This window comes from Oncorhynchus tshawytscha, linkage group LG09, assembly GCF_018296145.1.
Source record: "Oncorhynchus tshawytscha isolate Ot180627B linkage group LG09, Otsh_v2.0, whole genome shotgun sequence".
Taxonomy (NCBI): domain Eukaryota; kingdom Metazoa; phylum Chordata; class Actinopteri; order Salmoniformes; family Salmonidae; genus Oncorhynchus; species Oncorhynchus tshawytscha.
Genome location: NC_056437.1, coordinates 60115843 through 60139230, shown reverse-complemented (window position 1 = coordinate 60139230; position 23388 = coordinate 60115843). Strand labels below are relative to the sequence as shown.

The 23388-nt window shown below is 43.6% G+C and overlaps 2 protein-coding genes across 6 annotated transcripts; one reads left to right on the top strand and one right to left on the bottom strand.

The window, feature by feature from the left end:
* Window positions 1–117: 117 nt before the first annotated feature.
* tinf2 (TERF1 (TRF1)-interacting nuclear factor 2) lies at window positions 118–12087 on the bottom strand. Of its 4 annotated transcripts, none has more exons than XM_024373527.2 (9): window positions 12021–12087; window positions 3779–3981; window positions 3428–3526; window positions 3166–3261; window positions 2772–3006; window positions 1880–2651; window positions 1505–1569; window positions 1280–1365; window positions 118–995 (listed from the first exon to the last, which is right to left on the bottom strand). In XM_024373527.2, exons 1-9 carry the CDS (start codon window positions 12070–12072, stop codon window positions 810–812), a joined length of 1794 nt encoding a protein of 597 aa, XP_024229295.1. In that variant the 5' UTR covers window positions 12073–12087; the 3' UTR covers window positions 118–809. The 4 variants fall into 4 exon arrangements, with proteins under 4 accessions (XP_024229295.1, XP_024229296.1, XP_024229297.1 ...); XM_024373528.2 differs by lacking the exon at window positions 12021–12087 and adding an exon at window positions 4572–4909; XM_024373529.2 differs by lacking the exon at window positions 12021–12087 and adding an exon at window positions 4851–4870.
* LOC112214632 (cell death activator CIDE-B) lies at window positions 11358–23386 on the top strand. 2 transcript variants are annotated; one of them, XM_024373534.2, is made up of 6 exons: window positions 11358–11563; window positions 11700–11850; window positions 15363–15486; window positions 15710–15868; window positions 22438–22628; window positions 22756–23386. In XM_024373534.2, exons 2-6 carry the CDS (start codon window positions 11825–11827, stop codon window positions 22889–22891), a joined length of 636 nt encoding a protein of 211 aa, XP_024229302.1. In that variant the 5' UTR covers window positions 11358–11563; window positions 11700–11824; the 3' UTR covers window positions 22892–23386. The 2 variants fall into 2 exon arrangements, with proteins under 2 accessions (XP_024229302.1, XP_024229304.1); XM_024373536.2 differs by having other exon boundaries at window positions 11654–11850.
* The last annotated feature ends 2 nt before the right edge of the window (window positions 23387–23388 follow it).

Genomic DNA, 23388 nt, shown 5'->3' with positions numbered 1-23388 from the left:
GCTCACAAGCAGCGTCCAAACTCAGGCCAGTTTATGACTACACTGCTATTCATGTTTTGGATTATTGTACTTGATTAATAGAACTACATGGTAATTAGCAAAACCAAGAGAAGTGTATAAAAGACAGCCAAACCAGTTTAATACTTTGTAGTTTACACAGTAATAAAAAGACATTGAATGTGAAAAAGGTATTACTTTACTACTTGGCAGATGCTTAATTTACATTTAATTCATGACAATCTTTAATGAAATTATAGCTTAAACAGTTATTAGAATACAGTTATGAAAAGTCTGACAAGATACAAAAGGACACATTAAAACCCCACTCATTTACAGAGAATTGACAATACTTGATTGAAAAATACATTAAAAATATTTTCTCCAAGTTGTTATCACAACCAGGCATCAGAATCTGAAGATATTGAGCTGAAATAATCAGTTCAACTCTTGACAATTACTTAAATTGTCAGCCAATATGAGAAAGCTCTTGCCTCAGTTATCGCAGCCATCAACATTTGAAGATACAAGTATGACCCCTAAAAGAAAATGTGTTGGGACATCTGAACTCCTGACAATGACAGCACACAGGCTGTAAGTATTGGTGACATAGGTTAATCCTCTTGATTTCAAAATAAAAAAAAAGTCACAGGTTTTTAAATAATGCTTATTGCAAAGTGATTCAGATACAAAGAATCCTAAAACTGCCAATCATTCACTTTTACAACCATGGTTGTGTTCAGTTGGCCAAAATGTTTTTGCAGTAAGAAACATGTTCCTATTGGAAAAGTTCAGATGGTACCCTTCCCGTTTCAAAATTCATATTTTGCTCCCCATGGACGGTGAAAGGATTTTGCCGTACGTCTGTGAATTATTGAGTGTGTCATCTGTGTCCGTTGCCGGGAAACAGCAGGTCGGGCCAGGCTGGGCTTCCAGAACTCCCTGAGGGTGGGTACATAGGTGTCGTGCTTGGTCCTATAGTAGCGCTTCCTAAACAGCTAGAAGAGACAGAGCACATTAGAAAGACAAGGTAGTAGTCCATTTTATTATCCCACAATGTGAAATTTGTTTGTGGTCATTTTAAAAAGACATGCCAAACATGATAGCAGCAGTAGGGTCTCCGTAAGGAGGAAACATTTTGAAACAGAAATAGAACCTTTACTTTTTTTTGTGGTCTTCTGATGCAAAATGTTTTGTTACGATGTAACCTACTGAACATGAGGGGGGGAACTAAAGGTGCATCTCGATATTCTAAAGTAACTTCAACAGGATCAATTCTTACCCTGCCTTTGAAATTCTTTGTCGCCTCATCCTCTGAATCTCCTATGACGTCATCATTGTCACTGGTTACTGGTGAGGTCAGTATTTCTAGATGGAAAAACATAACAAATCTAAGAGTGTTACTAGGTTACCATTGCACTGTAAACTAATTCATAAACAGTACAATGAGTTCATTCTCACAGAAATGATCAAACATTTATTATCTTTTAGGGGGTGGGGAGATTACCTGTGCTTCTCATTTGAGGCAGAGGAACAATAGAGGGAGAGCTAACTGAAGGAAGCAAACAGTTCCTGAAAAATGGGAGGTGTAAAAATGAGTAAATGTCATACATTTCTGTTCGTATTGATAATCTTTTTACAATATAAATCGTTATGGCTCTAGTTTTAAGTATTAGTACTAGTAGTATTTTACTAGTTTAGTTGCCAGATCTGTTTGTGCTTTAATCAATTCCACAATTGTTTGTCGATCATTCCATGTATGAAATGACAATGAACAACAGCGGAGTTGGCTAAAGAAACCACAGCCAGATCTGGCAACCAGGCTATCATAAAAAAAAAAGTAGTCTTGGTTGTTTAATTAATCAGCACCAGACTCTCTTACTCTTTGTCAGCTGATGCTGGAAGCACCACATCTAGGGTCAACGAGCTGTCATTCAACTTCCGTTGCTGGGTCGAAGGAAGCCGACGCACAGTTATCGTCAGCCTCTTGTTCTGTCCCCATGGAGATCTACCTGCTGTTGGTGTCTCGTTGCTGCAAGAAGGACTGTGAGGTTGTGACCTCACATGTGCAATGATGTCTGTGGAAGTCAGTCGGGGGATGAGCACTCTGGGTTGGTTAAGCAGACATGATTTGATGTAAGAGCAGAGGTGCTGGTCTTCCGGAACCTTGAGGCCTGCAATCCCCAACTGATCCAAACAGTCCCTTTGAAGGTCCCTCTCAGTCTCTTCCTCTGTATCACTTGTCAAATCCTTCTCTTCACTCCTCCTCTTCCTCCCTCTTCTCACGACTATCACCTCCTCGTCCTCTTCAGATTCCACCTCAGTATATTTTGACCTTGCCGTTGACTCGGCTTTCTTCTCCACTTCTCTTGAATCCGATTGGATAGTAACGTCTTCCTTGCAAGTTCTTGGCCTGTTATTGGCTGAAGCCATGACTGGCAGGTCTTCGTTGCAAATCCCACCTATCACAGGCGTGATGGGCGATGACCTGTTTTGTGTCTGTCTGTGATTGGTCAATGGGGTTAAAGACTGAGGGTTTGGGGTGGAAACAAAGGCAGGCTTAGATCCTGATTGTTCGCTTTGCTGAGCTCTTCCAGAGGGAGGGAGAGATAGGGATGAGAGGATGGAGTCGCCCATACAGGGAGGAAGAGAAGCTGAAAGGAGATAACAGACTGATGAGGTTAGCTGATACATTAAACACCTAACCAGGTGTTGTGAGATATGGCTGGTGACGCCAATGTAGTCGGCCTGGAACGCGCCCTATGTAGACCCACCTGCCAAATCCAGGTGACCCAGGCAGATCTGGTGCTGGAGCAGGGTCCTCAGAAGCTGTGGTTGGGAGGCAGCCTTCGCACACTCCTCTAGGACAGGAGGGGCAGCAGTGAGCCAGGACACCGTCTGAGCCAGGTTAGGCACGGGGAGAAGTTGGTTCAGTCTGAGCAGGAACTCCCACAGCAGTTTCTCCAGTTCCTGGTCAAACTGAGGGCCATACTCTGAAGGAAACTCCTCCTGAAGGGAAGACGAGAGAAGAGTGAGGTGGGGGAAGAGAGAGAGAAAGGGACAAACAAGAGAGAGCGAGAAGGGGGGAAGTTCCTAATTTGATGGTCTCTCAATAAAAGCTGTTCATTTAAACATTGATACATTGCATCTGGGAGGAGGCAGTTTCACCATGTAGAACAGTGCCCTCTCTGTGGGGTCTCTCAGGAGGACTTCCACCAGGCCATGCAAGTTGGTGACTGCGGTCTCAATCTTCACATCCTTCTTCTGCAACATAGGCATACAAAAACATAACTTACAGCAAACATACTGTATTTCTCACAAAATGATTGGGGAAAATGTGTTAAAAAGGTGATAAAGGCCCATTCAAATACCACACTTGTGGTACAGAGAATTGCTGACTTAGAGGGGTCAGTATTTGACTGTCACTCACCAGTGCAGAGGAAGGAGTGAGGGCACGGATCCTGTCCAGCTGGGGAAGGATAACCGCTGGATCTGGTGGGTCCAGGCCATGACACACTTCTAAGATCAGCTATAAACAACCAGAGCAGTGAAAATTAGGGACTGAACAGAGATAGACAACAGCTCATACAGTGGAAGCACATACTGTATACATACAAGGTTGTATTCATTAGGACACACCATAGTAAAAGAAAACAAAATTGAGTCTCTTATTGGACAAGTTGAGATAAACAAACATTGTGGGACTGTTTTCTTCCGTTAGGTGCCAAAAGAATACAACCCTTTGCCACTACAACATAACTGTCCCAAAAGTCTCACCCACCCGTGCTCTCAGCCCCAGAGCCAGCTTGGCCTGGTGTCTAGATGTGAGCAAGCCAGGGACTGTCTCACAGGTTGACGTCACAAACTCCTCCAGCGTCCCATAATGCATCACATCGCGTTCCTTTATCACCTTCCACATGGCTGCAGAGACCAGCCGGAGAGGAGGGGCTAGGAGGCGTAAGGAAGATAAGGGGAGGGAGATGTCTGAGGGGGAAAGAGAGGAATGAGTGACTGGCTGTTCTTTAAGTAATTCCTGGATTACTGAGCAGAACTTCTTATTTTAGTTCAAATGTGTTCGATATGATATCAATGGCTCATTGTTACAACTGTTTATTGGAATTACAATTCTACTCAAAAACAACATATTACTGACAACTTCCTACCAGAGTAACCACACAAATATCAATACAAACAATATTGGGCAAAATGATACAAATGTAAGTAGTTGTTAGTAACCATTTACTACGTTAGCCAAGCTAACGTTGATGACACCAGAATTTATTGACTGGGTTGTAAAACTGTCTGGCAACTGTCAATGTCACTGATTTTACACTGACTAGCGGTCTTGTTTTACGAGACTAATTACTACTGGTATAAGAGATGGTTGAACAAGCTAGTATGGCATCCACCGTGGGGTTTGGATAGTTCTGAACTGATTAAAGTAATTTAGCCTGCCACGGCAGTTAGTTATGCCGTGTCTTCACTGTCAATGGTTGCTAACTACTGCTACTAGTTCACTAGTGTCAATGCAAAGAGAAAACAGTTAGAAACAAAATATAATCAAAGGTAATTACCCATTTCAGATAACTTCTTTGTTGCCATATCGTCCAGTCCGAATTTAGGCAAAGTTAGCTCGATTTCTATAGCTGGGATAGTTAACGTTGTATGCTAACTAACAAAGTGCTTATTCTGAGATTGCTGGATATTGTTAACGACGAGGTTACAACAGTGACTAACTAGCTATACAAACTGAAAATATGCAACTCTTGAAGTTCTGTATCTACTACACTGACTTTGAAAGTTTGGACATTTTAAGAAAAAAAACAATCTGTGTTCTTTTATATCTCAATCACCATGTCTTCTCCCGCCTTGTCCAGGATACTTTCCTTTCAGGATGTGACGTAATGTGATGGCTCTCGCAGTAGTAATGCCGCGTTCAAAACAACTGGGAACTTAATTCCATTTAAATTGAAGGGGATTTATTGGCATGGTAAACATATGTTTACATTGACATAACAAGTGAAATAGAGAATAAACTAAAGTGAAATGAACAATAACAAATTAACAGTAAACATTACACTCACAAAAGTTCCAAAATAATAAAGACATTTCAAACGTCATATGTCTGTATACAGTGTTGTAATTATGTGCAAATAATTAAAGTGCAAAAGGGAAAATAAATAAACATAAATATAGGTTGTATTTACAATGGTGTTTGTTCTTTAACTGTGATTGCACATTGTGGTATTTCACCCAATAGATATGGGAGTTTATCAAAATTTGAATTTCTTTCAAATTCTTTGTGGGTCTGTAAAATCTGAGTGAAATATTTGTCTCTAATTTGGTCATATATTTGGCAGGAGGTTAGGAAGTGCAGCTCAGTTTCCACCTCATTTGTGGGCAGTGTGCACATAGCCGGTCTTCTCTTCTCTCTTCAGATAACTTCTTAGTTGCCATATCGTCCCGTCCGAATTTAGGTAACGTTAGCAAGATTTCTATACTTAGCTAGGATAGCTAAGCAAGGCTATACTCACTGAGTCTGTACATAGTCAAAGATTTCGCTAACAGTCACAGTGGTCAGGTATTCTGCCACTGTGTATGTTTAGGGCCAAATAGCATTCTAGATTGCTCAGTTTTTTTGTTGTAAATTCTTTCCAATGTGTCAAGTAATTATCTTTTTGTTTTCTCTTGATTTGGTTGGGTCTAATTGTGTTGCTTTCCTGGGGCTCTGTGGGGTCTGTTTGTGTTTGTGAACAGAGCCCCAGGACCAGCTTGCTTAGGGGACTCTTCTCCAGGTTCATCTGTCTGTAGGTGATAGCTTTGTTATGGAAGGTTTGGTTATCGCTTAATTTGAGGTGATTGAAGAATTTAACGTCTGCCTAATTCTGCTCTTCATGCATTATTTGGTGTTTTACGTTGTACACTGAGGATATTTTAGCAGAATTTTGCATGCAGAGTCTCAATTTGGTGTTTGTCCCATTTTGTGAATTATTGGTTGGTGAGCAGACCCCAGACCTCACAACCACAAAGCGCAATGGGTTCTATAACTGATTCAAGTATTTTTAGCCAGATCCTAATTGGTATGTCAAATTTGTTTTTTTAATGCATAGAACGCCCTTCTTGCCTTGTCTCTCAGATCGTTCACAGCTTTGTGGAAGTTACCTGTGGCGCTGATGTTTAGGCCGAGGTATGTATAGTTTTTTGTTTGTTTTAGGGCAACGGTGTCTAGATGGAATTTATATTGGTGGTCCTGGCAACTGGACATTTTTTGGAACACCATTATTTTTGTCTTACTGAGATTTACTGTCAGGGCCCAGGTCTGACAGAATCTGTGCAGAAGATCTAGGTGCTGCTGTAGGCCCTCCTGAATGGGGTACAGAAGCACCAGATCATCAGCAAACAGTAGACATTTGACTTCAGATTCGAGTTGGGTGAGGCCAGGTGCTGCAGACTATTCTAATCAAATCAAATTTCATTTGTCACATGTGCTGAATTACAAAAGGTTAACCAATAATACAGTTTTAAGAAAAACAAGTGTTAAGTAAAAAATAATTAAAGACCAGCAGTAAAATAACAGTACCGAGGCTATATACAGGGGGTTCCGGTACAGAGTCAATGTGCGGGGGCACAGGCTAGTCGAGGTAATTGAGGTAATATGTACATGTAGGTAGTTAAAGTGACTATGCATAGATAATAACCGTCTGCTTGAAATGTTTAGATTTGATAGGGAAGCCGAGAGGTCAAATATACTGTTTAGGTTTTCTACAGCTAAGTTTACACCTTCACTATTACAGTGGAACGTTTTATCCAGGAAGTTGTCTAAAAGGGATTGAATTTGTTGTTGCCTAATTGTTTTTTGGTATATTTCCACACTATTTTCCTTCCAGCTATAGCATTTATTAATATTATTCTATTCCTTTTGCTTTGATGCCTCATGATTGTTCAAGTAGTGTGTTATTTTGCTGTGATCTGATAGGAGTGTCAGTGGACTGACTGAACACTCTAAGAGACTCTTGGTTGAGGTCAGTGATAAAGTAGTCTACAGTACTACTGCAAAGAGATGAGCTACAGGTGTACCTACCATAGGAGTCCCCTCGAAGCCTACCAATGACTATGTACATACCCAGCATCCGACAGAGCTGCAGGAGTTGTGACTCGTTTTTGTTGGTTATGTTGTCGTAGTTGTGTCTATGGGGGCATATGGCGGAGGGAATGCTGTGACCTCTAGGTAGGTGTTTGTCCCCCTTTGTGGTGAGGGTGTTGGGATCTTGTCCAGTTCTGGCATTTAGGTCGACACAGTACATGTCCCTGAGCCTGGAAATTGTTGATCTCCCCCTCTAGGATGGAGAAGCTGTCATTGTTAAAGTATGGGGATTCTTTGGGGGGATATAGGTAACACACAAGGACATTTTTCTCTGTTGAGATCATTTCCTTATTAATTTCTAGCCAGATGTAACATTTTCCTTTTTTGACTAATTCAATAAAGCGGGTTAGGGCTGCTCTATACCACATTTGCATACCCCCTGAGTCTCTTCCCTGTTTCACACCTGGTAGTTTGGTGAATGGGACTACCAGCTTTCTGTAACCTAGAGGGCAACCAGTGAGTCTGTCTCCTTTATACCATGTTTCTTGTAGGATGACAATGTCTGTATTTCCAATTTATTTGATGAAGTCTGGGTTCCTGCTCTTTAGGCCAAACACCTTGTATATTCCAGGATGAGATAGTAAAAGCTTTCTGTTCCATAGTGTCTAGTGTTGTTTTGTGTGGTTTAGGCCCGGACCATCACAGTAGGTGTGATCAGAGCATGTTGAGCATCTGATACATACTTCTTAGGTCACAGGATGGGGCTTGGGTGGGTGTATTAGTGTGGGTTGGACGTGTTGCTCTTCTCACGGCCTGGGCATATGTCCTGCTGTCATGTTGAGGTCCTTGCCGCAGGGGGGCATGGGGTGGGCAGAAGGGGCATAGGTCTGATATGGGGGCCTACATAGGGTGTGGCCGCAGGGGTGGGGGGCATGGGGTGGGCAGAAGTTGCATAGGTCTGATATGGGGGAGGCCTATATAGGGTGTGGCCAGGGTTTGCTTGGGGTGGTCTTAGCTGGTTGGGGTGTGGCTGGTGATGCTGTGGTCTGGCTGTAGCTCCTCTTGGCATGGGTTTTCTCGGTGCAGGTTCTTCTGGAGGGGGTCTTTCAGGACTGGGAGGGTATCTCGCTGGTCTGGGTGTAGAGTCCATTGTTCTGTTGCTCCTGTCTGAGGTGCTGGGGTTACGGTTGAGGGTGACGTCCTACCGGGTCCTGGCAAACATTGGGATTGCTGCCTTGTAGAGGTGGACCTGGTCGTAAAGGCTTTTCAATTCCAGGGTGGAGTGGTGGGCCAGGTAGACATTAGGTTTTGAGGCACAGTCTCGCAAAATGCTTGCATTCACCCACTGTATGGTGGCAGAGTGAAAGTATTTTCGTGGTATCAGGGTGGAGACAACCACTTGTGCGTTGGGGAAAGTGGAAGAAGCTTTTTCAATCACTCCCTTGAGTGCTGTTGCCACCCTTTCCTGCTGGGCCCTCAGGTCATTTGTGCTCATGTGAATCTTGATGTGGCTGGGGGACCCTGGTGTCTCTTCTGACAACAGCTCCAGGGCATGCCTAGTGTTTGGGCACCAGAGTTTAGCCACTTTGTGTCGTCCTTCAGTTCCATGTGTGCCTCTTTAAGTTCTCCCACCTCAGTCCGTAGAGCAGCCAGCTCTCTCAGACAGCCGTCCATCTCTACCTTCTGCCCTCCGGGTCTTGTTGGGGGGGGGTGTTGCGCTGGCCTGCTTTGTAGGCTTGTTCTGTCTGGATTGTGTGGACTAGCTCTCTGAGCTCCACCATGTCTCTCTCCAGCTCTGTGAATGTATCCCTCTCAATGATGGAGGAGCAGTGCAGTTGTGGGACCTGGGTGTGTTCAGTGCTGGGGGGGGGACTATCCTCGTCTGCAGGACAGTTTGAAGAGGTGTGATCAGGCTCACTCAGGATGGGGGAGTCGTCACAGTGTGAGAGCTTTTCCTGGGCCAATACCTTCTCTCTTTACATTGGGGTAGTTCTAATTAGCACTGTGCCATGACAGGGGATGGTTTGCTTACATCCCTCTCTTTGTAGCAGTCAGCAAATAGTGTCTCTGGATTGTCTTTGAGAAGTTTTTTTTTGTAGTTATTCCTTGCAGGGTTATTTTTAATATCCATGGGGTACTGTATTGATCTCTGGACAGGGATAAGCCATTGGGGCTTCTAAAGCCTCTGCGTTTGGGTGGGGGGCTGTGAAACTCTACTGCTATTGTTGGGCTCAAGAGTGTTCACACTTCTGACTTCACACTGTTCTGTCTGTCCTAGCAGCTTGGTAGCTTAGTATGCTTATTTACTTAGCTTTATATAACACAATTACCTAGAGATGATTGTCTTTTACTTTTGGGCTTCAGAAGTAGCTTCAGACTGAATTTTGTGTTGGAACGTCATCTGAACGGAAATCTTTGACTTCCAACTTCAGTGCGTTCACAATAACAGGGAACTCAGAAGAAATGAGCTCTGACTGGGAAAATCAATATTTATTTTAAATATTTATTTAACTACGCAAGTCATTAAGAACAAATATTCATATTTCCAATGACGGCCTACACCGGACAAACCCGGACGACGCTGGGCCAATTGTGCACCGCCCTATGGGACTCCCAATCACAGCCGGTTGTGATACAGCTTGGATTCGAACTAGGGTGTCTGTAGTGACTCCTCTAGCACTGAGACGCAGTGCCTTAGACTGCTGCGCCACTCTGCCATCCAACTCAAGTCTTGTTTTTGAGCTCAGACTTTCCAGCCTGATGATTTTTTGACGTCAATATTTGACCTATTTTTTCAGAGTTCCCAGTTGTTTTGAACCAGACATAAGGAACACCATTTGGGTATTTTTCCATGTTCAAAACAACTGGGAACTCAGAAAAATACGAGGTCAAATCATGACGCAAAGTTAGAGCTCTAGAAAGAGGCCTGAGTTTCCGAGTTGGATAACTAACAGTTCAAATCCATTGCCCCTGTGGGAGTTCACAGTTGTTTTGAACACACTGGGGTCAAAAACCAGAGATTTCCGAGTTCACAGTTGTTTTGAAAGCGGTAAAAGTAACATTATCACGCAATCAATGACCCCGAAGAATCGTTTGATCAGTGGTAGGCTTGATTACCAACAACGACGAGACGGCCTACAGGGAGGAGGTGAGGGCCCTCGGAGTGTGGTGTCAGGAAAATAACCTCACACTCAACGTCAACAAAACAAAGGAGATGATCGTGGACTTCAGGAAACAGCAGAGGGAGCACCCCCCCTATCCACATCGACGGGACAGTAGTGGAGAGGGTAGTAAGTTTTAAGTTCCTCGGCGGAGCGCCTCTTCAACATCAGGAGGCTGAAGAAATGCGGCTTGTCACCAAAAGCACTCAAAATTTTACAGATGCACAATCCAGAGCATCCTGCCGGGCTGTATCACCGCCTGGTACGGCAACTGCTCCGCCCACAACCGTAAGGCTCTCCAGAGGGTAGAGAGGTCTGCACAATGCATCACCGGGGGCAAACTACCTGCCCTCCAGGACACCTACACCACCCGATGTCACAGAAAGGCCATAAAGATCATCAAGGACAACAACCACCCGAGCCACTGCCTGTTCACCCCACTATCATTCAGAAGGCGAGGCCAGTACAGGTGCATCAAAGCAGGGACCGAGAGACTGAAAAACAGCTTCTATCTCAAGGCCATCAGACTGTTAAACAGCCCCCACTAACATTGAGTGGCTGATGCCAACATACTGACTCAACTCCAGCCACTTTAATAATGCCACTTAATATAATGTTTACATACCCTACATGACTCATCTCATGTGTATATACTCTACTCGATACCTTCTACTGCATCTTGCCTATGCCGTTCTGTACCATCAATCATTCATATATTTTTATGTACATATTCTTCATCCCTTTACACTTGTGTGTATATAAGGTAGTTGTTGTGAAATTGTTATTTTAGATTACTCGTTGGTTATTACTGCATTGTCGGAACGAGAAGCACAAGCATTTCGCTACACTCGCATTAACATCTGCTAACCATGTGTATGTGAAAAATCAAATTTGATTTGATCAAGACGTTTTTCAAACCGTGTGCTACCGAAAAAGAGATCCCACTGATTTCGCTATGGTTCCGGTGATTTCTTCGATTCCAAGTTAGTTTCAAACACCGATCTCTAGTTGATACCATACTTACGATGTAGTTAGGACTTTTGTTCATTGAACGGTATCTCGAAACACTGCTGCACTAAGATTTGATTGATATTATGGAGAAAAAAAACGTTTATATGAACGCTGATTTTCATTGTTGACCAGCAGGTGTCCCTGATCTACATTGTGTTAATCTCCGAGTAATAAACCGTTTCTCCGCTTTTCGGCACAGTTTGTTGAAGCCCCAAAGGTTTTAGAAAGCCACCGTTTCACATTACTAGTGACGTATGCTCTTCATTAGTATTATCGCAACTTCACTGAAAGGGTAGAAAACTGCTGAAAGGTAAAACGTTTTACAAATATGGAATTGAATGCCATGGCACAGTAAATGATATATGGTCAATGTTATCATCTCTCTCACGCACGCACACAGAGAGACAACTTTGCCCTATGCGTCTGTATCTGATTCATCGTCATAGGTCACTCACGGCAAAGTCCATCCAAAAGAAATTGGTGAGTCAGACACGCAGAAATCGAGAGGCCACAGCACTGACACAACAACAGGAGGAAAAACATAAAAAGAGAGAGGAAGATAAAGTGGGATATGGAGACGACGTCATCACTGATTAAGTAAGTACAGTTGCTTTCTCCTAATTTACCACATTTTGGGTTGCAACAGCTCATTCTCAGAGTATTTACGATAGAAAATATCTCTTTGGATTTTCATTTGTTCAATCAATTGTTATATTTTGAGATTCTGATTTGGTAAGCACGCTATTGTATAATACTATATCACTCACCGTTGGCTACTTGTTTAGGTGTGGGTTGTTGAAGGACCAGGGTAGGGATCATCAACTATAATGAACAAAAATATTTTTTATTTAACCAGTTAAACGAGTTGAGAACAAGTAATCATTTTCAACTGCGACCTGGCCAAGATAAAGCAAATCAGTGCGACACAAACAGAGTTACACGTGGAATAAACAAGCGTAGTCAATAACACAATAGAAAAAATAAAGTCTATATACAGTGTGTGCAAATGGCGTGCCGCAGTGTTTCGAGATATCGTTCCGATTTACGTTCCAGGAACAAAAATATAAACACAACATGCAAAAATGTCAAAGATTTTACGGAGTTAAAGTTCATATGAGGAAATCAGTCAATTGAAAAATGTATCAGGCCCTAATCTATGGATTTCACATGACTGGGAATACAGATTCATCTGTTGGTCAAAGATACCTTACAAAAAATGGGCCTTACAATGCGCCTCAGGATCTCGTCACGTTATTTCTGTGTATTCAAATTGTAGCTTATATGCCTGCCCATGCCACAACCCCACCTCTATCATGGGGGCTGTTTGACATCAGCAAACCGTTCACCCACATGTCTCCATACATGTAGTCTGCTGTTGTGAGACCAGTTGGAAGTAATGTCAAATTCTCTAAAACAACATTGAAGGTGGCTTATGGTAGAGAACTGAACATTCAATTCTCTGGCAACAGCTTTGGTGGACATTACTGCAGTCAGCATGCCAATTGCACGCTCCCTCAACTTGAGACATCTGTAGCATTGTGTTGTGTGACAAAACTGCACACATTTTAGAGTGGCCTTGCACCTGTGTAATGATCACGCTGTTTAATCAGCTTCTTGATATGCCACACCTGTCAGGTGGATGGATTATCTTGGCAAAGGAGAAATGTTCACTAACAGGGATGTAAACAAATTTGTGCACAAAATTAGAGAGAAATAAGCTTTTTGTGCGTCTGGAACATCTCTGGAATATTTTATTTAAGCTCATGCAACATGGGACCAACGGTTTACATGTTGCGTTTATATTTGTGTTCAGTGCAGATTCAGCCGTGGGCCAATTTGTTCTGGTGCAGGTGGTTGGGGGGCCGGGACATAATACAAAATGTAGACTTCAAATTGAACCCAAGAAGCCTAAAGTTATATATTTGACTATAACATAATCATTTCAAACCTTGATTACATTTGGGAACATTGTCCTGCGTCGGATGCCGGCTTTCGGATGGGTTGTTAAAATGGGTGTGCCCTGACTGTCTGTGGTCATTCAAATTCCCATAGCTCTTGTAAGAGTAGGGTTTGTTCACCCTGTTTTAATGGCTAATTTCCCAACTTGGCCAAATTCCTTCATGGCCACCTAATCATCCCCCTCATTCCTAATGGGCATATATCACTCCTCACCTCTCCACGTGATAGCTGATGTGTGGTGAGAGTTCTGGTACAAAAATAGTCGCTGTGCATCACTGAGGTTGGTGCTGCACATTGATGGAGGATGAGGTGAGTTTCCCCCTACTATGTAAATACTTTGAGTACCTCAGTTGATAAAGTGCTATACAAATAACAATAATTAATTGGATTTATATCACATACAGTATGTCTCTCTCTTATGCAATACTTGGGAACAGATTTCCCAATTTAAATCACTTGGAGCTGATTTCCTTGTGTTTTAACAGTTTTTATGGCCATCAACGAAAAAATAAATAATTAAATATCATTTTTTTTCCTTTTTCGGGCCACCAGTTGGGGAACCCTGGCCTAGGGAGTTGGCAAAAAGGCACAGTGACAACAAAGCACTGGAACATTTATATAATTGGGGCCTCAAATTGGAGTTGGACTTATTTCCACACTTTGTCTCACAGACACTGTATTGTCTCTACTACCACATTCATAGACGCTAACTGCTGTAGCGCCTATTGACGATAGTGTGTTCTGACCAGGTGAGTTTAGCTAAATTCCCCAACGCTTGCTGTAAACATTATCACACATCACTTGTGGTACTGTTTTGGAGACATAAGGAAGTATCTATCATGTCAGCGAGAAATGTTTTTCAAAAAACAAAAGTTTAAATTACTACACACCTTTTTTATAGGGTTAGTGCTCACAGCCATATCTCCATGTTACAGCGCTTGTGTAGTAGAAGTGTCTTTTTTTTCTTCGGATGGAGGCACCCATAGCTGTATATATCTGTGCAAAACTGCTACAGTTACTGCATATTTTATTTATTTGAAGGGTTCTTTCTCGCTGATGAAAGAGCCATATGTTTCGAAACCCGTATCGCAAGCGATGATTATTGAATTTTTCTGAACTTTAAAACACAGCGTCTGGATTGTTCACACGAGCCAGTAGTGGGCGAAGCTAATCGCTTAAACCTGTTAGGGGAAGGCAGAATGCCTCCTAGAGTTTTCGAGAGCTACACTACATGACCAAAAGTATGTGGACACCTGCTTGTGGAGCATCTCATTCTGAAATCATGGGCATTAATATGGAGTTGGTCCCCCCTTTGCTGCTATAAGAGCCTCCACTCATCTGGGAAGGCTTTCCACTAGATGTTGGAAAATTGCTACGGGGACTTCCTTCCATTCAGCTACGAGCATTAGTGAGGTCGGGCCCTGATGTTGGGCGATTAGGCCTGGCTCGTAGTCGGCGTTCCAATTCATCCCAAAGGTGTTCGTTGGGGTTGAGATCAGGGCTTTGTGCACTTCCACATCGATCTCGACAAACCATTTTTGTATGGAACTGCTTTGTGCCGGGGCATTGTCATGCTGAAACAGGAAAGGGCCTTCCCCAAACTGTTGCCACAAAATTGGAAGCACAGAATCTTCTAGATTCCCCCAGATTTGTCCGTCGGACTGCCAGATGGTGACGTGGTTCATCACTGGAAGAGAATGCGTTTCCACTGCTCCAAAGTACAATGGTGTCGAGCTTTACACCATTCCAGCCAACGCTTGGCATTGTGATCTTAGGCTTGTGTGTGGCTGCTCGGCCATTCTATTACTCTTACTATCTCTCAGTGAAATATTTGTAGACCAAATCAATCTTCCATAGAGCAGTACAAATGTATACACTTGTATCTATGGACTAGGTAGAAGTTGTCCCTAACCACTGATACAGAGTCAGGTTGTACATTCCCTTCATGGTTCAGGTTAGGATTGGTGTGTGTGGTAATCTGATACAAGAATAGGGCAACTTCAAGCCTTCCCTGAGATCTGGTTGCGTGACAATGACCGTAGGTGTTGATAAAACCGCATAAAAAGATCTGGGACCAGGCAAGGCAAATTCTACATTAAGCTGGCTGTGTCTGGCCTTGTGAACATCTTCTTACTCCTCTTCCTCCACAGGTCTGTGACCAGGCGGGTGTGGTCGTCGGCCCCTGCCCATCAGAGACCATTCAGGGTGTGTTCCCATGACAGGGGCACCAGGAAGGGCATCACAGCAGGAACCCTGGAGGAGCTGAGAGAGAGGGTGAGAGAGATGGACATGATGAATAAATAAAGAAAAAAAGGGTTTCCTGTTGTTATAAGGCCATGAGTGACCATGTGACCTGAACAGGAAAAGCTCTGTACTGTAGTTGTATAAGGACAGGTCTGGGATCTGAAGCACTTGCCAGAGAAGAATGTATTTGTGCCTTCAAAATACACTGTGACTGTATGTCCTCTGACTATATCTACCTTTGTTGCTACCCCAGGTGTGCCAGGCCAAGATGCTGTGTTTGTCCAGTCTGACTGTGGTGCTGGTGTGTGAGGAGGATGGGACAGTGGTGGACTCTGAAGACTTACTGATGTCTTTGCCAGACAACACAGTCCTCATGGCCCTGGAACCTGGACAGACATGGAAAACTCCTCCGGTAGGGGTGTCCTGATCTACACTACCGGTCAAAAGTTTTAGAACAACTACTCATTCAAGGGTTTTTCTTTATTTGTACTATTTTCTACATTGTAGAATAACAGTGAAGACATCAAAACTATGAAATAACACATGGAATCATGTAGTAACTAAAAAAAAACGTGTTAAACAAATCAAAATATATTTTATATTTGAGATTCTTCAAAGTAGCCCCCTTTGCCTTGAGGACAGCTTTGCACACTCTTGGCATTCTCTCAACCAGCTTCACCTGGAATGCTTTTTCAACAGTCTTGAAGGAATTCCCACATATGCTGAGCACTTGTTGGCTGCTTTTCCTATACTATGCGGTCCGACTCATCCCAAACCATCTCAATTCGGTTGAGGTCGAGGGATTGTGGAGGTTACGTCATCCGATGCAGCACTCCATCACTCTCCTTCTTGGTCAAATAGTCCATTCACAGCTTAGAGGTGTGTTTTGGGTCATTGTCCTGTGGAAAAACAAATGATAGTCCCACTAAGCCCAAACCAGATGGGATGGCGTATCGCTGCATAATGCTGTGGCAGCCATGCTGGTTAAGTGTGCCTTGAATTATAAATAAATCGCAGACAGTGTCACCAGCAAAGCACCCACACACCATCACACCTCCTCCTCCTCCATGCTTCACGGTGGGAAATACACAGTGTCCCACAAAGACACGGCGGTTGGAACAAAAAATCTCAAATTTGGACTCCAAACTAAAGGACCATTTTCCACCGGTCTAATGTCCATTGCTCGTGTTTCTTGGCCCAAGTAAGTCTCTTCTTATTATTGGTGTCCTTTAGTAGTGGTTTCTATGCAGCAATTAGATCATGAAGGCCTGATTCACACAGTCTCCTTTGAACAGTTGATGTTGAGATGTATATGTTACTTGAACTCTGAAGCATTTATTTGGGTTGCAATATCTGAGGCTGGTAACTCAAATGAATTTATCCTCTGCAGCAGAGGTAACTGGGTCTTCCATTCCTGTGGCGGTCCTCATGAGATCTAGTTTCATTATAGCGATTTATTGTTTTTGTGACTGCACTTGAAGAAACTTTAAAAGTTCTTGACATATTCCCTATTGACTGACCTTCATGTCTTAAAGTAATGATGGACTGTTGTTCCTCTTTGCTTATTTGAGCTGTTCTTGCCATAATATGGACTTGGACTTTTACCAAATAGGGCTATCTTCTGTATACCCCCCTACCTTGTTACAACACAACTGATTGGCTCCAATGCATTAAGAAGGAAATAAATTCCACAAATGAACTTTTAACAAGGCACACCTGTTAATTTAAATCAAATCAAATCAAATTTTATTTGTCACATACACATGGTTAGCAGATGTTAATGCGAGTGTAGCGAAATGCTTGTGCTTCTAGTTCCGACAATGCAGTAATAACGAGCAAGTAATCTAACTAACAATTCCAAAAAAAAACTACTGTCATACACAGTGTAAGGGGATAAAGAATATGTACATAAGGATATATGAATGAGTGATGGTACAGAGCAGCATAGGCAAGATACAGTAGATGATATCGAGTACAGTATATACATATGAGATAAGTATGTAAACCAAGTGGCATAGTTAAAGTGGCTAGTGATACATGTATTACATAAGGATGCAGTCGATGATATAGAGTACAGTATCAACGTATGCATATGAGATGAACAATGTAGGGTAAGTAACATTATATAAGGTAGCATTGTTTAAAGTGGCTAGTGATATATTTACATCATTTCCCATCAATTCCCATGATTAAAGTGGCTGGAGTAGAGTCAGTGTCATTGACAGTGTGTTGGCGGTAGCCACTCAATGTTAGTGGTGGCTGTTTAACAGTCTGATGGCCTTGAGATAGAAGCTGTTTTTCAGTCTCTCGGTCCCAGCTTTGATGCACCTGTACTGACCTCGCCTTCTGGATGGCAGCGGGGTGAACAGGCAGTGGCTCGGGTGGTTGATGTCCTTGATGATCTTTATGGCCTTCCTGTAGCATCGGGTGGTGTAGGTGTCCTGGAGGGCAGGTAGTTTGCCCCCGGTGATGCGTTGTGCAGACCTCACTACCCTCTGGAGAGCCTTACGGTTGAGGGCGGTGCAGTTGCCATACCAGGCGGTGATACAGCCCGCCAGGATGCTCTCGATTGTGCATCTGTAGAAGTTTGTGAGTGCTTTTGGTGACAAGCCGAATTTCTTCAGCCTCCTGAGGTTGAAGAGGCGCTGCTGCGCCTTCCTCACGATGCTGTCTGTGTGAGTGGACCAATTCAGTTTGTCTGTGATGTGTATGCCGAGGAACTTAAAACTTGCTACCCTCTCCACTACTGTTCCATCGATGTGGATGGGGGTGTTCCCTCTGCTGTTTCCTGAAGTCCACAATCATCTCCTTAGTTTTGTTGACGTTGAGTGTGAGGTTATTTTCCTGACACCACACTCCGAGGGCCCTCACCTCCTCCCTGTAGGCCGTCTCGTCGTTGTTGGTAATCAAGCCTACCACTGTTGTGTCGTCCGCAAACTTGATGATTGAGTTGGAGGCGTGCATGGCCACGCAGTCGTGGGTGAACAGGGAGTACAGGAGAGGGCTCAGAACGCACCCTTGTGGGGCCCCAGTGTTGAGGATCAGCGGGGAGGAGATGTTGTTGCCTACCCTCACCACCTGGGGGCGGCCCGTCAGGAAGTCCAGTACCCAGTTGCACAGGGCGGGGTCGAGACCCAGGGTCTCGAGCTTGATGACGAGCTTGGAGGGTACTATGGTGTTGAATGCCGAGCTGTAGTCGATGAACAGCATTCTCACATAGGTATTCCTCTTGTCCAGATGGGTTAGGGTGTGCAGTGTGGTTGAGATTGCATCGTCTGTGGACCTATTTGGGCGGTAAGCAAATTGGAGTGGGTCAAGGGTGTCAGGTAGGGTGGAGGTGATATGGTCCTTGACTAGTCTCTCAAAGCACTTCATGATGACGGATGTGAGTGCTACGGGGCGGTAGTCGTTTAGCTCAGTTACCTTAGCTTTCTTGGGAACAGGAACAATGGTGGCCCTCTTGAAGCATGTGGGAACAGCAGACTGGTATAGGGATTGATTGAATATGTCCGTAAACACACCGGCCAGCTGGTCTGCGCATGCTCTGAGGGCGCGGCTGGGGATGCCGTCTGGGCCTGCAGCCTTGCGAGGTTAACACGTTTAAATGTCTTACTCACTTCGGCTGCAGTGAAGGAGAGACCGCATGTTTCCGTTGCAGGCCGTGTCAGTGGCACTGTATTGTCCTCAAAGCGGGCAAAAAGTTATTTAGTCTGCCTGGGAGCAAGACATCCTGGTCCGTGACTGGGCTGGGTTTCTTCCTGTAGTCCGTGATTGACTGTAGACCCTGCCACATACCTCTTGTGTCTGAGCCGTTGAATTGAGATTCTACTTTGTCTCTGTACTGGCGCTTAGCTTGTTTGATAGCCTTGCGGAGGGAATAGCTGCACTGTTTGTATTCAGTCATGTTACCAGACACCTTGCCCTGATTAAAACACACACCGTATCAGCGTATTCGTCAATGTTGTTGTCTGACGCAATACGAAACATCTCCCAGTCCACGTGATGGAAGCAGTCTTGGAGTGTGGAGTCAGCTTGGTCGGACCAGCGTTGGACAGACCTCAGCGTGGGAGCTTCTTGTTTTAGTTTCTGTCTGTAGGCAGGGATCAACAAAATGGAGTCGTGGTCAGCTTTTCCGAAAGGGGGCGGGGCAGGGCCTTATATGCGTCGCGGAAGTTAGAGTAACAATGATCCAGGGTCTTTCCACCCCTGGTTGCGCAATCGATATGCTGATAAAATTTAGAGAGTCTTGTTTTCAGATTAGCCTTGTTAAAATCCCCAGCTACAATGAATGCAGCCTCCAGATAAATCGTTTCCAGTTTGCAGAGAGTTAAATAAAGTTCGTTCAGAGCCATCGATGTGTCTGCTTGGGGGGATATATACGGCTGTGATTATAATCAAAGAGAATTCTCTTGGTAGATAATGCGGTCTACATTTGATTGTGTGGAATTCTAAATCAGGTGAACAGAAGGATTTGAGTTCCTGTATGTTTCTTTCATCACACCATGTCACGTTGGCCATAAGACATACGCCCCCGCCCGTCTTCTTACCAGAAAGATGTTTGTTTCTGTCGGCGCGATGCGTGGAGAAACCCGCTGGCTGCACCGCTTCGGATTGCGTCTCTCCAGTTAGCCATGTTTCCGTGAAGCAAAGAACGTTACAGTCTCTGATGTCCCTCTGGAATGCTACCCTTGCTCGGATTTCATCAACCTTGTTGTCAAGAGACTGGACATTGGCAAGAAGAATGCTAGGGAGTGGTGCACAATGTGCCCGTCTCCGGAGTCTGACCAGAAGACCGCTTCGTTTCCCTCTTTTTCTGAGTCGTTTTTTTTTTTTTTGGTCGCTGCATGTGATCCACTCGGTTACACTGGTTGTAAGGCAGAACACAGGATCCGCATCGCGAAAAACATATTCTTGGTCGTACTGATGGTGAGTTGACGCTGATCTTATATTCAGTAGTTCTTCTCGGCTGTATGTAAAGAAACCTAAGATGACCTGGGGTACTAGTGTAAGAAATAACACGTAAAAAAACAAAAAACTGCATAGTTTCCTAGGAACGCGAAGCGAGGCGGCCATCTCTGTCGGCGCCGGATGTCCCTGCATTCCAGGTGAGTACCTCATGAAGCTGGTTGAGAGAATGCCAAAAATGTGCAAAGCTGTCATCAAGGCAAAGTGTGGCTATTTTGAAGAATCTCAAATATAAAATATATTTGGATTTGTTTAACTTTTTTTGGTTACTACATGATTCCATATGTGTTATTTCATAGTTTTTATGTCTTCACTACTACTTTACAAAGTAGAACATCGTAAAAATTAAGGAAAACCCTTGAATGAGTAGGTGTCCTAAAACTTTTGACTGGTAGTATAGGTATCTCAACTTGAATATGTTTTGTTAGCACAATATGTCCATGTGTGCACCCTTGGCAGATGATTAAAGAAAAGCAGGGTTCTGAGTTTTTCTCTCCCACATGACCCGATCAGGAAAATCTTAAAGGCCCAGAGTTTTTCCTGGTTAATAATGTATAATATATGCCATTTAGCAGACACTTTAATCCAAAGCGACTTAGTCATGCGTGCATACATTTTACCTATGGGTGGCCCCAGCGTGAAACAAACAGTAGCAGTGCATGGGTAAAATCACTGGGGAAGCCAAGCCAGAAAAAAGCCATATTACAACCCACGTGTTGTGATAATTGCGTTGTTTGTTCTATAACCTGCTAGTTCATATGCCTCGCGACCGTGATATATAGGCCTAAGGCCTAGACAATACGAATACACAGTGGCAGAATAAATTAAACCACACCTTTTGTTTCATCACAAAACCGGAGAGCAACCTCTGTCCGGTGAAGTCCACAAAGCATATTACATGTAACAAACAGTTAGGTGACCTACTGTTTGACCTTGCATGGTCAAGCAAGTTTATGTTTCCAACATTTTCAGACTACTAAATATCTATTGATTTAGAACCTCGGAGAGTTACCACCATTCTAGCACCATTTCAATTTCTACATCATCAAATCATGCTTAGTCTAATACAGTGACAACTGTATTTAGTCCAATCAGCGTAAGCGAAGTATGTGGCTATCCATGGTTCTGATTTGTGTGTGTGTGTATCTGTGTGTGCGTTCGTGCAAGTAGAAAAACATGTTGACTCACCCTACTTGTTGAGAAAGGCCAATGCCATCCTCTTTCATGTTGACGAAATGGTCTATGTCATACAGTACACACTTGTATTTTTTGTTTTCCTAAGCTACCTGGCTAAAATGCTTGCTGGCTAACCTAACTTCCTTTCATGGGCAATGTTAGCTATTTAACGTTAGCCTTCTACATCTAGCTACATATTGAACTTACATCCTCTCAGGCCAGGGCCCATTGTATACATTTATGGTTGGATCAGAATCGGCATTATAATCATTGGCCAGTACGGAGAATTAAGTAAAACCACAAGTCCAAATCCCTGTCTTCATCCATGGCTAATTTAGGAAAGGGACAATTTTAGCTAGTTAGCCACTGGAGGACAACAACACAACGAGATGCAACAATTAAAGTTGTTTTTGTCAGTGACGGTATTGCTCTCGATGTGATTGGAGTGAAGACAAATCCAAACTGGCTTCCCAAAACATTTTTTTGTGTGTGCCAGGACCATTCACAGTTGAGTTCACTCGGTTTAGCTCAACGCTGATTGACTATTTTTTTAATCAAGGGAGGCCAAACGCTAGCTGGCATCCCTTGCATTCAATGCTACGGGCGGCAACAATCTTATACTCTTTTTGACCTGACAGCATCAGATAGATGGCCTACACATATAGAGAAAACCCGCTGAGCTCTAAACCAACAATGCTACCATCTCTTCTGGAGTAGGGTGCTGATCTTGGGTCAGCTTTGCATTTCCCCCACTAACCTGATCCTTAGATCTGTACTTAGGGGAAACTTCACCCTGGAGCGTCTCTCCCTCTCACACCATATCCTATGCTAAACCTACAGGGTACAACGCTCTCTAAAGCCCAAGACCCCACCCAGCCGCGGACAGGAAAGGATATAGCCCGCGTGACCTTTGACCTGTACCGGCAGAACCCCAAGGACGTGTTTGGCTCCCTGAACGTAAAGGGCACCTTCTCAGGCCGGTACTCCGTCAGCGCCGACTTCAAATGTCTGGGGCCCAAGAAAGTCCTCAGGTGAGTAGAGTAGAGTAGAGTAGAGTAGAACGGGATGGGATGGGATGGGAGGAAGTCTTGTCCCTGGTGGAATGTGTCTGTAACAATGGTAATTTATAATACTCTCTTTCCCCATTCTCTCTCTCAGAGAGGCCCTCCGCGTGGCCTCCACTCTCCTCCAGGCAGCGGGTCACATGTTGATCACCTCAGCTAATCTGATCAAGCGGCTCATCGAGGGAGCAGAGTTCTGGCAGCCCCATAGGGCGGAGGTTGCAGAGTACTGAGACAGTTGAGGCTGTAATTAAGGCTTTTGAGGGTAGAATTGAGTATGTACAGGTCCAATCTTAACACGAGCTCAAGTTAGGACATGGCCCTATAAAGTAGAGAAGAGATCCGATGTTTATTAAAGCTGAACACAACAACCACACTTGTAGTAATACCAATGGCTGCAGCGCAACATTCCTATTTGTCTGTTGAATTTTAAATACTGTACCATGTGTATGATAGCGTGATGCAAGGTTGTGATGAAGCTATGTGTAGAAAGACAATTACTCAAATGGGTGTGTTGTAAAATAGGATGTATCTATTTCTATAAATCTTGGGAATTTCCCATGAAAGTAAGGAATTGAATTTAAAAAAGAGTAGGCATACATTTTTTACTTTCTTTGTAGTTTCTAATCACTGTCTCATCTTGTGTTGAAAATGCTTTCAGTTGTTACATTCAGACGGTCACCTGTCAACAAGGTAGAGGTTCATGATCCAAAATATAAAAGATACCCAA